General features: G+C 36.9%; 1 protein-coding gene across 1 annotated transcript; it reads left to right on the top strand.

Annotated features, from left to right (window-relative positions):
- The first annotated feature begins 11211 nt into the window (after positions 1-11211).
- LOC136166167 (olfactory receptor 4C15-like) lies at positions 11212-12039 on the top strand. The gene has a single exon (XM_065932200.1). The coding sequence runs from the start codon at positions 11212-11214 to the stop codon at positions 12037-12039; it is 828 nt and encodes a 275-aa protein (XP_065788272.1).
- Positions 12040-15186: the final 3147 nt, after the last annotated feature.

Below are 15186 nucleotides of genomic sequence, written 5' to 3'. Positions count from 1 at the left end.
ATAATTCTTTACTTCTGCTGCGCAATTCCTAGTATGACCAGGAAATGAATTAGTGTTCACATTTTATATCAGGCTCTAGTCTTCAAAATTTGTGTTTGTGCTCATTAATAAGGAAATATTGTTGATAAAATAATTGGCCAGCAATAACTGTGGACAGTCCAATAAAGAATGCAACTTATCAGTTATGACATAAAGCATAATAATATATGGTAAAAATGAACTTCAGAGGCATTATTCCAAAATACAAGGGTTCTAAAGAGAACAGGAGGAAGTGGGTTCTAGGACTGAACAGGAAGCAATGCTTGGACACCAGGAAGTTTCTTTCTGTGCTTTTATTGGATAAAAAACAAATATGTGAGTACATCTTCTTTACCTGTGATTCTAAGTTCCCAACACTAAATCACTATATCTCACACACCCATTAATTTTGTAATGTATTTTAGTCATACTATTATAGTGGAGTCCTTTACAAGTTATACGGCTTGTTCTGTACACCCCAAGAGAGTGTTTTGAGAGACTGATTTAAGAGACTGCTGTTCTGTGATGAACTAACAGCACATCCCTAAATGACAAAGTATATTTTCATGGAAATTGATAATCCAGCTCTAATATTTATAAGGGAGCAACAGACTGTTCCAAATAGGAAAAGGAGTACATCAAGACTGTATATTGTAACCCTGCTTATTTAACTTATATGCAGAGTACATCATTAGAAACACTGGGCTGGAAGAAGCACAAGCTGGAATCAAGAATCCTGGGAGAAGGATCAATAACCTCAGATATGCAGATGACACCACCCTTATGGCAAAAAGTGAAGAGGAACTAAAAAGCCTCTTGATGAAAGTGAAAGAGGAGAGTTAAAATGTTGGCTTAAAGCTCAACATTCAGAAAACAAGATCATGGCATCAGGTCCCATCACTTCATAGGAAATAGATGGGGAAACAGTGGAAACAGTGTCAGACTTCACTTTTGGGCTCAAAATCTGTGCAGATGGTGATTGCAGCCATGAAATTAAAAGACACTTACCACTTGGAAGCAAAGTTATGACCAACCTAGATAGCATATTGTGATTCCCACGTGATTCCCACGTGATTGACACGTGATTCCCACGTGATTCCCACGTCGTGATTCCCACGTGATTGACACGTGATTCCCACCTGATTCCCACGTGATTCCCACGTGATTCCCACGTGATCGACACGTGATTCCCACGTTTTTCCCACGTGATTCCCACGTGATTAGCACGTGATTCCCACATATATGGAATTTAGATAGATGGTAGCGATAACCCTATATGCAAAACAGAAAAAGAGACACAGAAATACAGAACAGACTTTTGAACTCTGGGGGAGAACGTGAGGGTGGGATGTTTTGAAAGAACAGCATGTATATTATCTATGGTGAAACAGACCACCAGCCCAGGTGGGATGCATGAGTCAAGTGCTCGGGCCTGGTGCACTGGGAGGACCCTGAGGAGTCGGGTGGAGAGGGAGGTGGGAGGGGGGATCGGGATGGGGAATACTTGTAACTCTATGGCTGATTCATGTCAATGTATGACAAAACCTACTGAAATGTTGTGAAGTGATTGGCCTCCAACTAATAAAATAATTTAAAAAAAAAAAAAGAAAGAAAAGCATAGACATTACTTTGTCAACAAAGGTCTCTCTAGTCAAGGCTATGGTTTTTCCAGTGGTCATGTATGGATGTGAGAGTTGGACTGTGAAGAAAGCTGAGCACTGAAAAATTGATGCTTTTGAACTGTGGTGTTGGAGAAGACTCTTGAGAGGCCCTTGGACTGCAAGGAGATCCAACCAGTCCATCCTAAAGGAGATCAGCCCTGGGCGTTCATTGGAAGGACTGACATTGAAGCTGAAACTCCAATACTTTGGCCACCTCATGCAAAGAGTTGACTCATTGGAAAAGACCCTGATGCTGGGAGGGATTGGTGGCAGGAGGAGAAGGGGAAAACAGAGGATTAGATGGCTGGATGGCATCACTGACTTGATGGACATGAGTTTGAGTAAACTCCGGGAGTTGGTGATGGACAGGGAGGCCTGGCGTGCTGCGATTCATGGGGTCGCAAAGAGTTGGACACGACTGAGGAACTGAACTGAACTGAACTGAACTAACGCCTGGATTTGCAAAGCCTTGATGATAAAATAATATGAAAAGAACAGAGACAGGGGACTAGACTTACCAGACTACAGGCATATCATAAAGCTTTTTTTTTGTAATTTTTTTTTTGTGTGTGTGTGTATGTGTGTCTGTGTGTACCCAGTTAAGAAGAATTCTAAAGAACAGAAAAAATGGCCCCAAACTGAGCCATCTATCTTTGGAGATACACGTTTTGTAATTTAATTAATGATGAAGGTAGAACTTTAATCTGTCGGGAACTTTGATCTGTCAGGAACTTTGATCTGTCAGGAAGTATGTACTATTGGATAAATCCCAGAAGGGCATCTTGTCACTTATCTTCCCTCTGCCTCATCCCTTTATTTTTGTGCTTTTTTCTGTGCATCTTTCTTTCTTTCTCTGATTTTAAAGTTTTTTTTTAAGTTTACCTTATTTTTTTCATAGATAACCTGCTTGCTATATGATCTTCTCCACTCCATCTTGACACTACTATTTCAGTGTTGTCCCACTCACTTCCTCTAACAGAAACAAATAATAAAGAATTAAGCAAAGGAAAATATGGAATAAAGTAGAAGATGCTAAGTGTGCTTTCAAGTAAGAACTAGGGTTCCAGGATTAATTGCTCGAGTCCTGCAATTGAGTCATAACTTAAAAATATCATTTCCTTCAGGAGTGTGGCTCACTGTCAGATGGTTTACACTTGTCCCTTAACACCATAGTCAAATGAAACCTAGGCACTTATGGGCTTTCACTTTTCTGATGAATCATTTCAGAACTGCTTCTTTCTATAGGGTAGAAAAGTATATATGGCAACAAACTCCCCACTGTGGCCTCTCTCTGCAGGGACCTCATGAACTAAGTCTAGACTTTTCCAATTTTAATACTGCATTCCATCAGAGTAAACAGACTTGTCATTCCCCCCACCTTTTTTTCCCCAAAAAAATGAAAAGAAAAAAATCCCTTTAGTCTCTAGAAATTTTGCACTTTGTTTTAAAGTCATGGTGTATCAGGGTCAGGCACTGAGAGAAGAAAATAACATCTTGGATTAATGTACATGTTTTTGTACATTTATAAAGTTTGTTGTTCTTTAATCAGTACAATTACATTCTTGTCCTGAAATGGTGTATGTCTTCATTGTCTGATGCTTTGTCTAGTTCCAGAACTCACCTTTTTGCGTTTAGTGCACACAAACATTTCATCCCTATTCTGCAGAGACACTATATTTTTTTTCTTACACTATGATCTATTCTGTAACAGCTTAAAGAAAAATCTAAACAAACTTTTTGGTCAAACCAATACAAAATTTTCCATTTCTGAATATGAAGGAAAATGAAAGCATCTTTAAATACAAACACTAGGATCATTTGAAAAAGAAAAAAAAAAGCCTCATGACATAAAAGTTTTGCAAGCACTCAAGTAAGTCAAACCAGAGATAACTGTGTCTTGGAAAATCATAATGATGGGAAATTGCTAAACCCTGAGGGGGACTAAAAGGTAGTCATGCAGGTTTATGACCCTACTGGAGTTTATGACCTTAAATTCCAGTTGGAAGTTAAACAGGAAACCTTTGCTTCTTTCTTTATCTTAGGGACAAGGTTGAAGACAGCCTTTAAGAAGCAGCAAGAAAAAGGCTCGACTTCATCTGCCAGAGTTGTCCTTCCTGTCTCTCTTAGGCATTGAAGTAAGACTTGGAAACATCCTTCACATTCTGGCCAGCTATTGAATAGACTTTTCTCCATAGAGAATAGGAGACTGCCATTATGAGAAGAAGGCAACCAAGTCTAAGGCAAGGTAGGGTCCATCACTTAACTGTCTACTCTGGGACTAGCTATATAACCATGTTTGGCCTTAGAATTTCATCATTTTTTAAAAATAATTTAATTAAATTATTTATTTGGCTGTGCTGGGACTCTGTTGCTGTGTGGGCTTTTCTCCAGTTGTGGGGAGAGGGGGCTGCTCTCTAGTTTCAGGCTTCTTATTGCAGTCACTTCTCTTGCTGTGGAGCATGGGCTCTAGGATGTGTGGGCTTCAGTATCTGCGCTCCCAGGCCCCAGAGCACAGGCTCCAGAGTTGTGGGCACAGTCTTAGCTGCTCTATGGCATGTGGAATCTTCACTGGTCAGGGATCAAATCTGGGTTTCCAGCATCACCAGGTGGATTCTTGATCTCTGAGCCACCCAGCAAGCCCTAGAATTTTTATCTTCAATGGGGATTATATTTTAATTACCTCAAACACTTTGAAACAAATAAAATAATAACTAAGATTTGATTTGACAGTGCTTGACACATATTAAGTGTTCAATAAGTAGCAACTGTTTGAATGCTGACATCTTTGGAGGGTAGGAAAACCTTTTACTTGAACTCTAATGAAATTAGACTTCTCTTCAGGTTTTCTTCAAGTTAAATCCAGATAACTATTAAATGCAACAAATGAATATTTTGTCATAACTAATCTATGGTATTTTTTTCTTTTTTAGTATATTCTCATTTATCATGCATTATTTAATACTGTCCCTCATCCTATTGATTTAGATTTAAAACTGGAATTTTTATGAAGCTCTATAAATAATATCAATATAGGAGAATGGCAATTCAAGTACTGTTCACCATTTACACTGCTATTGACAATAGTATAGTACTTAACATTCTTACCAAAAATGCTAATGAATGGCTCAAGGAAGGGCAAGAAGGGTAAGAAAGTGTATCTTAAATCACAGGGCAGAGTCTTCTGATTTTAAATTTGTTCACTTAATTTTTCTCAGTGCACTTGATGTCAAATAGCACTGTATTTCTCCCAGAATTGCTCAAGCATTTAAATGGATGAAGTTCTGAGCTGCCCTAGTGCTAGTTATTGTGGCTTTTTCTCTTTTTTTAAATGAACTAAATTACTAAGACAACAGAGGAAGGAAGGCTCAGGTATCCATTAGGAAGGGCACACATAACATTGAAAGGTTATTTGGAATTCCAGAAATAGTTGATACATTTAGGAAAATCAACAGAGCAATATTGAGAGGTGAGAAAAGGATATGACATCTACAAAGAACACATTTCTCAGATTGTCAAGGGAAGGAATATGGTTAACTAGATAGGGAAAGAATAAATCTTTCCTAGTTGAAATGAATAATAATCCTGGACCAAAAAGACAAGGATTTTGATGAATGTAACAGGGAAGTTAGTTAGAATGGGATAGTATCTTAATTTAAGCTTGAAATATAATTGATGTCATTCAGTTGCTAAGTTGTGTCTGACTCTTTGTGAACACATAGACTACAGCACTCCAGGCTCCCCTATACTTCACTATCTCCTGGAGTTTCCTCAAATTCATGTCCATTGAGCCAGTGATGCTATCTAACCATCTTATCCTCTGCCTCCCCCTCTTCCGTTTGCCTTCTATCTTTCCCAGGATCAAGGTCTTTTCCAATGAGTCCGTTCTTCACATCAGGCAACCAAAGTGTTGGAGCTTCATTTTTAGCATCAGTTCTTCCAATGAATATGCAGGGTTGATTTCCTTTAAAGCACAATTTATAATGACCAACTTACTACTAGTATCTCATATAGCTTTGAATACTGTATATATTTCAAAGTTGAAACAGGAATTCACATTATTTTCAGAATGATATCAGAATAGTATTATTGCCAAAATGAATGGAAAGTAATGGAAGATAGTAGGAATAGTGGGGAGGCACCATTCCTGGATGGATCAGAAGTGAAAGATCCACAGAAGATGCTTGTTTGAGCAATAAATACTGGAGAGGGAGTGGAGAAAAGGGAACCCTCTTACACTGTTGGTGGGAATGCAAACTAGTACAGCCACTATGGAGAACAGTGTGGAGATTCCTTAAAAAACTGGAAATAAAACTGTTATATGACCCAGCAATCCCACTCCTGGACATACACACCGAGGAAACCAGATCTGAAAGAGACACGTGCACCCCAGTGTTCATCACAGCACTGTTTATAATAGCCAGGACATGGAAGCAACCTAGATGCCCATCAGCAGACGAATGGATAAGAAAGCTGTGGTACATATACACTATGGAATATTACTCAGCCATTAAAAAGAATTCATTTGAACCAGTTCTAATGAGATGGATGAAACTGGAGCCCATTATACAGAGTGAAGTAAGCCAGAAAGATAAAGACCAATACAGTATACTAACACATATATATGGAATTTAGAAAGATGATAATGATAACCCTATATGCAAAACAGAAAAAGAGACACAGATGTACAGAACAGACTTTTGGACTCTGTGGGAGAAGGCGAGGGTGGGATGTTTCGAGAGAACAGCATCGACACATGTATATTATCTATGGTGAAAGAGATCACCAGCCCAGGCTGGGTGCATGAGACAAGTGCTCGGGCCTGGTGCACTGGGAAGACCCAGAGGGATTGGGTGGAGAGGGAAGTGGGAGGGGGGATCGGGATGGGGAACACATGTAAATCCATGGCTGATTCATGTCAGTGTATGGCAAAAACCACTACAATATTATAAAGTAATTAGCCTCCAACAAATAAAAATAAATGAAAAAAAAAAAAAAAGAAGATGCTTGTTTGATCTCTGGGTCAGCCCTGGGAGAGGAAATGACAACCTGCTCCACTAAAGCCTGGAGAGTCCCATGGACAAGGGAGCCTGATGGCTGGCAGACCATGGGATCACAAGGAGCTGGACTCAACTGAGCAGCTAAGCATGAGCGCGAGCCCCAGGCATGGCCCAGAGTCACTAGCTCATGGTTTGAGGGGCCCTGTGCGGTCTCTGGAGCAGTCACAAAATCTAAAGGATACAGCTATCAAGAAAGGTCATGAACTCTTCTAGGAGAAATGAAAAAAGAATAAACTGTTTCCTAAAGAATTATATGAAATAAAAGTTGATATCACAGAGAGTACAGAGGATGGGGAAGGCTGGACCCGTGACTCAGCTCTTTGTACCCGGTTTAGAGTAGCTAAAGTGTTTAGCATATTCATTCCACCAATGAAAATTAGTTATACTGAACAGATAGTAAAATTGTCCTCAAACCCCATCTTTTTCTGAACTGTTTTGGTGATGGAGAAGATGGTATTAGGGGTTTTAACCTTGATTTTTAAAGTCAAAACTTCTTACATCAAAAAGTATATATTCTTATATACTTATTTTATCAAGAAGTATATACTCAATATATGGGTACTGAGAATAAATTCTCTACCATTTTCAAATGTTCCCTCCTTGATTTTAAAATTGCATTGAAATGTCTATACAAATCGGCAGTTATTACAATTTTTATTTTTCTCATTTAACATATTGTAAAATGCTTAATCATTTATATTATTGACAAGTATTTTAGTTATAGAATATTTTGTTATTAGGTTGTAGATTTACATAAACACCTTATTATTGAGCGTTTCAGATATTTCTGAATTTTCACTATTATAAATGACATGACATCATCTTCCATTATAAAACTTACAGCATCTGATTTTACTTTTAGAATAAATTTCAGTGTTGGGGTTACCAGTATAATGAATACAAAAACATTTATGATTCTGAAAATATTTGCTATTTATTTTCATAATGATTATTAAGTATATTTGTCAAAATGGTGAAATCAACATTAATAATTACTATTAACACCATATTTTTTCATACTTCACTAATTTTTCTACTACTGTCTTTTCTGTTCTAGAATTCAATCCAGGCCAACCCATTGCATTTAGGACAATTGCCTTTTATTTATTTATTTTTTTTTTTGACAATTGCCTTTTAATGACATCAAATCATACATCTTGCGATCATAAACTATGAGAACACTGCATTCTCCATTGTCAATGTTTTAACTCTATTTGTGGAAATTCCTCTTATCTGAAAAAAAGATGATGGTGAATTGTTTATATTTAGTGAGCACTTTAATTTTAAAATGATATTTATATTAAAACTCCCCAGATAAGTGAGATTAACAGCCTAAGAATTATTTAATCATTATATTAATATAGACCCTTGTTCTTCCCCCTCAACCTTTACATTATTTGATTTTTTTTTTTTTTTTGGTACAGTGATGCTACCTGAAGAAGAAATAGAGACATGTGAATCTGAAAGTCACAATACTTTGTTCAGAGAGCATTATGAATATTTAAAAGTGTACTCTAATATCTGAAATAGTGCATAACACATAGTAAGTACTCTGTAAATTTATTGGAAGGATGAATGAATGGGTAAATGAATGAATCTTCTTTCTTTATTAAAAGTTTAAGCATTTAAACATATCTGCACTATAACCAATAAAATATTTTATATTTGTGAAGAAGTCAAAGGATGGGTAAAAATACTTCCCATTCTTGATCATGATAAAGCAGGAATTAGAAGTAAAAATTATCATTTCTACTTTAGCCAATGGTTCTGAGGACTTGTTCTTACCATTTACTGTGATTTTCTTCTGTGTTTTTAACTGTGTAAGCATTTTTATCAGTATTGTCTTATCAGATCCTCACAAGAACCTTATCAATAGCCGTTTAAACTATATTCAGTTGCAGACATAACATCCAAGCCTTAGATTTTTAAGTTGCTTTTCCCCATCATATAATACAACTAAGTAGAGAACCCTAGATTTGAACCTAGTTCAGTATGAATCTGGAGTTGATATTCTTCTTCATTTCATTTCATTGTGTCTCTTGTCTTTCTCCAAGAATAAGCTGATAACTACTAAATCATATGTTGACTATATGTTTCTCTCTCTCTCTTTTTTTAAGGCCATAATCCTAGATTTTTTTTTACTTTAATTATTTTTTAACTTTTTCTTTTTTAAATAATGAAAGTATGATAACACACTTACAGGCAACTTGGAAAATATAGTATAAAATTACAAATAGTTCCACTATATATTACAATTATTTTTAAGTAGATAAATTGGAGTTTCAATATAAAACTCTCAAAAATTGATAGAGTGAATAGAAAGAAAAGTAGAAGGATATAGTAGACCTGAAAAGAACTGTGAACCAATTCAACAAGACAAGCTCCAACATAGTTCAATTTGTACGGTTTTCACATAAAAGTAGGATACAAATTCTAATAAATTGCCATTTACTGATCTGACGATCTTACATGGTTTGTTTTATACTTTTCTATTCATAGTGACGACCTGCAACTGAGTATGAAGCTCATAGTGTAGACACTTTCGGAGTGTCTATTACTCTGGAAACACAATGGAAATACATTTCAAAGTAAGTCAAAAGACAAATGTTAGCTAACATAAAACTGTGTATATGCTAGTCTTTCTAATTTTATAAGTTGCTTTTGTTAGCTGTGACAGTCACAAAAATCAGCTTATTTTTATTTCTCATGGTAAGTTTAATTTTTTGCTTTATTCTCCTATTTAACACACACATACACACACACACACACTCATATGCCATTTGACTTATAAATTTCTGTTATGTGTACAGGTGAGGTCACAATCCTTCACAAATGCATGTTGCTATGGAAAATGAAGTCAAAATGTGGAGTAAAAATCTGAATGGCTCATGAAATCTTTCTGTGGGTAACTTGTCTGGCTTTTTAAAGAGAGACTAGAAACTAAAATTGGTAAGGGTGTTTTACCATAAGCAACATTTTCACATTTTCCAATTTGACCCTCATTATAATCCTGTGAAATGAGTAGGGAGGTTAGACATGATCATCCCTATATTACAATGTACGTGAGTGCATAGTCGTCGTTCAGTGGTGTCCAACCCTTTGCGACCCCAGGGACTGGGGCCTACTAGGCTCCTCTGTCCATGGAATTTTCCAGGCAAGAATACTGTAGTGTGTTGCCATTTCCTACTCCAGGGGAATACAATAAAGTTATATAAATTTGAAACAGATATCCTTGGATCTTGATCAGATTGAGCTACATTATATAAATCATTAGTGAAAAATAAAGCATCTAGACTCTGCTATATTCAGCATCCTGTTTCTATCCCTTACCTATACAGTTTCTATCCCTTACCCATTTGTAAGTAACTGGGCTATTATCTTCTGATTCTATTAACACCTCATTTGAACTGCATCCTTATTCAAGAGTCATCATTCAAACATGAACAGGGGAATCAGAAAGTTTTAACCTCTACAATGAATGGAGACTTTAGAAAGACCCCTGCTTTCAAGTTCTTGCTAGAAAATTTTTGCTTCTTTCCCTATAGAGCCAGTGGGATGGACTTGAGTGTTAAAATCAGAAATTTGGGGTTAAAATTCCAGACCCAGCATCTGCTATTTGTTATACTTTTATCTCCTTAAGCATGAATTTCCTAACAGTAAGATAGGGTAAGAAGATCTAACATGAGTTGTTTTCTACCCACTAGATTCTGAAGAGTTGCTTCCTTGCATGATTTAACTTAGTCATTATAGCATACTCATTGGTAGATATTATTCTATGTATAAACTTCTGTTCTTGTTTTTAAATGATGAATTAGGAAAAATACCAATTCAACACACACATGCTTATGAATGTTTAGTTTGCAGCAAGGTGTTTTCCCAATGAGAATTTTTTTTTTTTTCTTAATAAAGGCTCAATTGAGTTCAGATTTTTAAAGACGTAATTCAGGTATTAGTCATGATTTTCAAGTTCCTCTTTAAGCTTTGTCACATTTCTTCTTCTATCTGATCTACAGAAGGAAGTTACTTGATCAGGGATGTGGCAAGCATGACTAATAAACTGCCCTCCTCCTTTCCTCAGAACTTTGATGTGGCTTCAGAATCTTTCTAACAACTGCTGTTGGGAAAATACTACTATGGGATCAGTGTTGGCAGTTGAGATAAAAAAGATTTCTTATCACCACCACAACTGGATCCTTTCCCTTCCCCTATATCGAAGCTCTGACATCTTAAATTATTTAATAATTTATATGTACCACAATTCTTCCTGGCATCCCATACCACATTCAACAAATTTCTAATTTTGTGTTCTCATTGACATGAAGATCATTAGCATGTAAGCTAATTTTTCATATACATGCACCAACTTGTCAACGATCATGATAGTATTACAAGCTGGTTTGAGACAAATTTTTCTTTCTCATCATTATAAATGTTACATGTTCACTGTGGTGGCTTTCATCTTTTACATGGAAATCATGCAAAACCACAGCTTTGTAACTGAGTTTGTACTTTTGGAGGTCTCACAGAGTCCAAATGTGCAGAAAACAATATTTGTTGTAATCTTGTTCATTTACATTGCAACTAACCGGGGGAACTTGCTAATTGTGGTGACTATCAGTAACAGCCCAGCACTCTGGGACTCCCCCATGTACTACTTCCTGGCTTTTCTGTCCTTCCTGGATGCATGCTTCTCCTCTGTCATTGCCCCAAGGATGATTGTGGATTCTCTCCATGAAAGGAAAACCATTTCCCTCAAAGGCTGCATGACCCAGCTCTTTGCTGAACACTTCTTTGCTGGGGTGGGGGTGATTGTCCTCAGCGCCATGGCCTATGACTTCTATGTGGCCAACTGCAAGCCCTTGCACTATTCTTCTATCATGAACCGCAGACTCTGTGTCCTTCTGATGGTGGTAGCCTGGACAAGGGGCTTCGTTCATTCCATGAAACAGATTCTCTTCATTTTCCAGCTGCCTTTCTGTGGCCCCAACATCACTGATCACTTCATGTGTGACTTGTACCCACTGTTGGAGCCTGCCTGCACGGACACTCACGTCTTTGGACTTTTGGTGGTCACCAACAGTGGGTTTATCTGCATCCTAATCTCTTTGTTGCTTGTGCCCTATGGGATCATCCTGCTGTCTCTGAGAACCCATAGCTCTGAAGGGCAGCAGAAAGCCCTCTCCACCTGCGCATCCCACATTGCTGTTGTGGCTTTATTCTTCACCCCATGCATGTTTGTGTATGCACAACCTCCATCTGCTTTCTCCTTTGACAAAATGGTAGCCATATTTTACACATCTTAACTCCCTTGCTCAATCCTTTGATATACATGTTCAGAAATAAGGAAGTGAAAAGTGCCATGAGGAAAGTGTGGACCAGAATAATAGTGATTTCTAATGAAAAATAAAATGTTAAACTTAGGAAATTTTAAAGTAAGTGGAAAGGTTGTCAAACTTTCTTAGACAAAAACTTTGTGTCAAACTTATTTCACAGGTAGTAAGTCATCCAGTCCTTCCCTGGTAGCTCAGCTGGTAAAGAATCCACCTGCAAGCCTGGAGAACCAGGTTTGATTCCTGAGTCAGGAAGATCCACTGGAGAAGGGATAGGCTACCCACGCCAGTATTCTTGGCTTTCCTGGTGGCTCAGCTGGTAAGCAGTATGCTGGGAATGTGGGAGACAGGTCATCCAATAAAAGACCATTAACATGGGGTCTGGGAAATAATGCCTTCTCTCAGATCAGTTGTGAACTCTAACATGGCAACTCTCTTTCCTTATATGTAAATGTAAAAATAATTGAATTTTATGCATATTGGAATCTTTTTTTTTTTTTTTAAAGAATGCCATTACTGATCAGTTCACTTGCTACTCATTTGATGGTTTATAAAATTCTTATGGTGGGAAGAAGAAAATTATCTAACAGATTAGAAACAGGAGCTTACTCAAGCTATCCCAAATGAAAAGAAGTTTATATTTAGGATGCTATTTTAGTGACTGATGAAAATCAGGACACAGGAATAGAAGAGACCAGAGCAATCACAAAACTTCCACTGTAGGAGTTCCTATAGCACAGGTTTATAAATAGCACATCCCAACCTGGATTTCAAGGATCCCTTCCCTATCTACACTTTTATAGAACTCATAAATTTCTGATATATCATATAAATTACTTTTATTGTTTTTTATGTAATCAATATTATTGTTATTTTGTCTGTTTTTTATCTTAGACTATAAGCTGTGCTTCAGGAATTTTTTTTTTTCTTTCTTTTGTTCATTGGTGTGCTGTTAGCATCCAGGAAAGCCTATGTAGAGGCTCTGTTGAATAAAAGAAATATCTTTCCATATTCAAATTTAAACTCATATATAACATTAACACATTAACATGTGAGTTTTGGCAAAAGAGTGTGATTAATTATTGCTGATATTAGCCCTTAGGTATTGATGATAGGGCTTCCTTGGTGGCTCATATGGTAAAAGGTCTGCCTGCAGTGAGGGAGACCCGGGTTCGATCCCGAGTTGGAAAGATTGTCTAGAGAAGGAAAGGCAACCCACTCCAGTACTCTTGCCCAGAAAATTTCATGGATGGGGGAACCTGGTAGGCTACAGTCCATGGGGTCGCAAAGAGTCAGACAGGACTGAGCGACTTCACTTTAAACTTTCACTTTTAATTGATTATAACTGTAATTCATGCTTTGATACAACACAAAGACAGTATTTAAAATAAATTCTACATTCTTGCTAATTCTCACATCTAAGTCTAGATATAGTATATATACAGTGAAGTAGTAAATTGATACAACCACTATGGAGAATAGTATTCCTTAAAAGACTAGGAATAAAGCTACCATATGGCCCAGCAATCCCACTAATGGGCATATACTGTGGGGAAATCATAATTGAAAAAGGCACATTTACCCCAATGTTAATAGCACTATTTACAATAGCTAGGACATGGAAGCAATCTATATATCCATTGACAGATGAAAGGGTAAAGAAGTTGTGGTACATATATAAAATGGAATATTATTCAGTTATATAAAAGAATGAATTTGAGTCAGTTCTAGTGAGGTGGGTGAACCTAGAGTCTGTTATAGAGAGGGAAGTCAGTCAGAAAGAGAAAAAAGCAAATATTGTATATTAACTCATATACACAGAATCTGGAAAATTGTATTGATGAACCTGTTTGCAGGGAAGGAACGAAGATGCAGATACAGAGAACAAACTGGTGGACACAGTTGGGGAAGCAGAGAGTGGGACGAGTACATAAATAGCACTGACATACATACAATAGTGTGTGTATGATAGCTAGCTGGTGAGAAGTTGCTATAAAACACAGGCAGCCCAATCTGGTGCTCTGTGAAGACCTAGAAGGGTGGAAAAGGGGGAGGAGAGAGAGGCTCAAGACGAAGGTGATATATGTATAATTATGGCTGAATTGCATTGTTGGACAGCAGAAACTAAGGCAATATTACCATTTGCCTGCAATTAAAGACTAAGTAAAGAAAAAATAAATAAATAAAACCATTTCTCTCTACTCTTTTTCTCATTCTTTATTAGTCATTCCTTTTTCCATTTCTCACTCAATTAAATCTGACTTCCATTCTTTAAGCATTTCTGATCCAAATAAAATCACTTAGAGCCTTAAATTTAAATTACATTAATGAGCTTAATCTATCCAGAGTTTCCAAATTATTCACTGGAAAGTTTACCTTAATGAGATATAAATTTAAATGAACAGAGTTTAAATTAAGACCCTACTTTGTGTTAAGCATACACGTGGGACAGAGAAGGACAAAAATGTACTTAATGTAGTGCAAAACTCAGATATCATCAACTCCCACAATCAAATGGCCTTAGTCAACTGAATTCAGTAAGCCCTGACCTTGATGTAACAGACCAGGATTTCAGTCTGATCTCTCAGTCTACAATACAATTCAATTCACTCAGGCTCAGCTCACTCAGAGATTGAGGGAACTTCCAGAAATTGTTGATATGACTTCTTGCCTTTGGCCCATTCAGTACTCTCTTTTGAAACTGCCCTTGTAAAAATTTCCCACCAGAACTGGAAAGTTTAACCATTCTCTCAAAGGTAGGGAGTTAACTTAGGACTATGACCAGGCAATTCAGTGCATGGACTAAGTCATTAGCTATTTATTTATTCTTTTTTTAGGCCAAGAAAGCATGACATTACTATATATATTGTATTAAAATTAAAGCAGTTTGGATTCATCCTTGAGAGATTTGTATTCTAGTCTCAGTTCTGTTACTAACTAGCTGTGTGAACTTGGTGATTTATTTCATTTCTCTGGCCCAGAATTCTTTTGTTTAGGGCAGATTAACAAAATCTATCTATCTATCTACCTATCAATTAATCTATCTATCTATCTATATGTGTGTGTGTGTGTGTGTGTGTGTGTGTGTGTGTATTTCTTTTGCATATTCTCTGAGTCAGA

The sequence above is a fragment of the Muntiacus reevesi genome, chromosome 4, assembly GCF_963930625.1.
Source record: "Muntiacus reevesi chromosome 4, mMunRee1.1, whole genome shotgun sequence".
In the NCBI taxonomy this organism is placed as follows: Eukaryota; Metazoa; Chordata; class Mammalia; order Artiodactyla; family Cervidae; genus Muntiacus; species Muntiacus reevesi.
This window is presented reverse-complemented; position numbering and strand designations above follow the sequence as displayed.

What these genes read in the sequence shown, in the direction of transcription:
- LOC136166167 (XM_065932200.1), top strand. Translation starts at nt 11,212, where the DNA reads ATGCAAAACCACAGCTTTGTAACTGAGTTTGTACTTTTGGAGGTCTCA.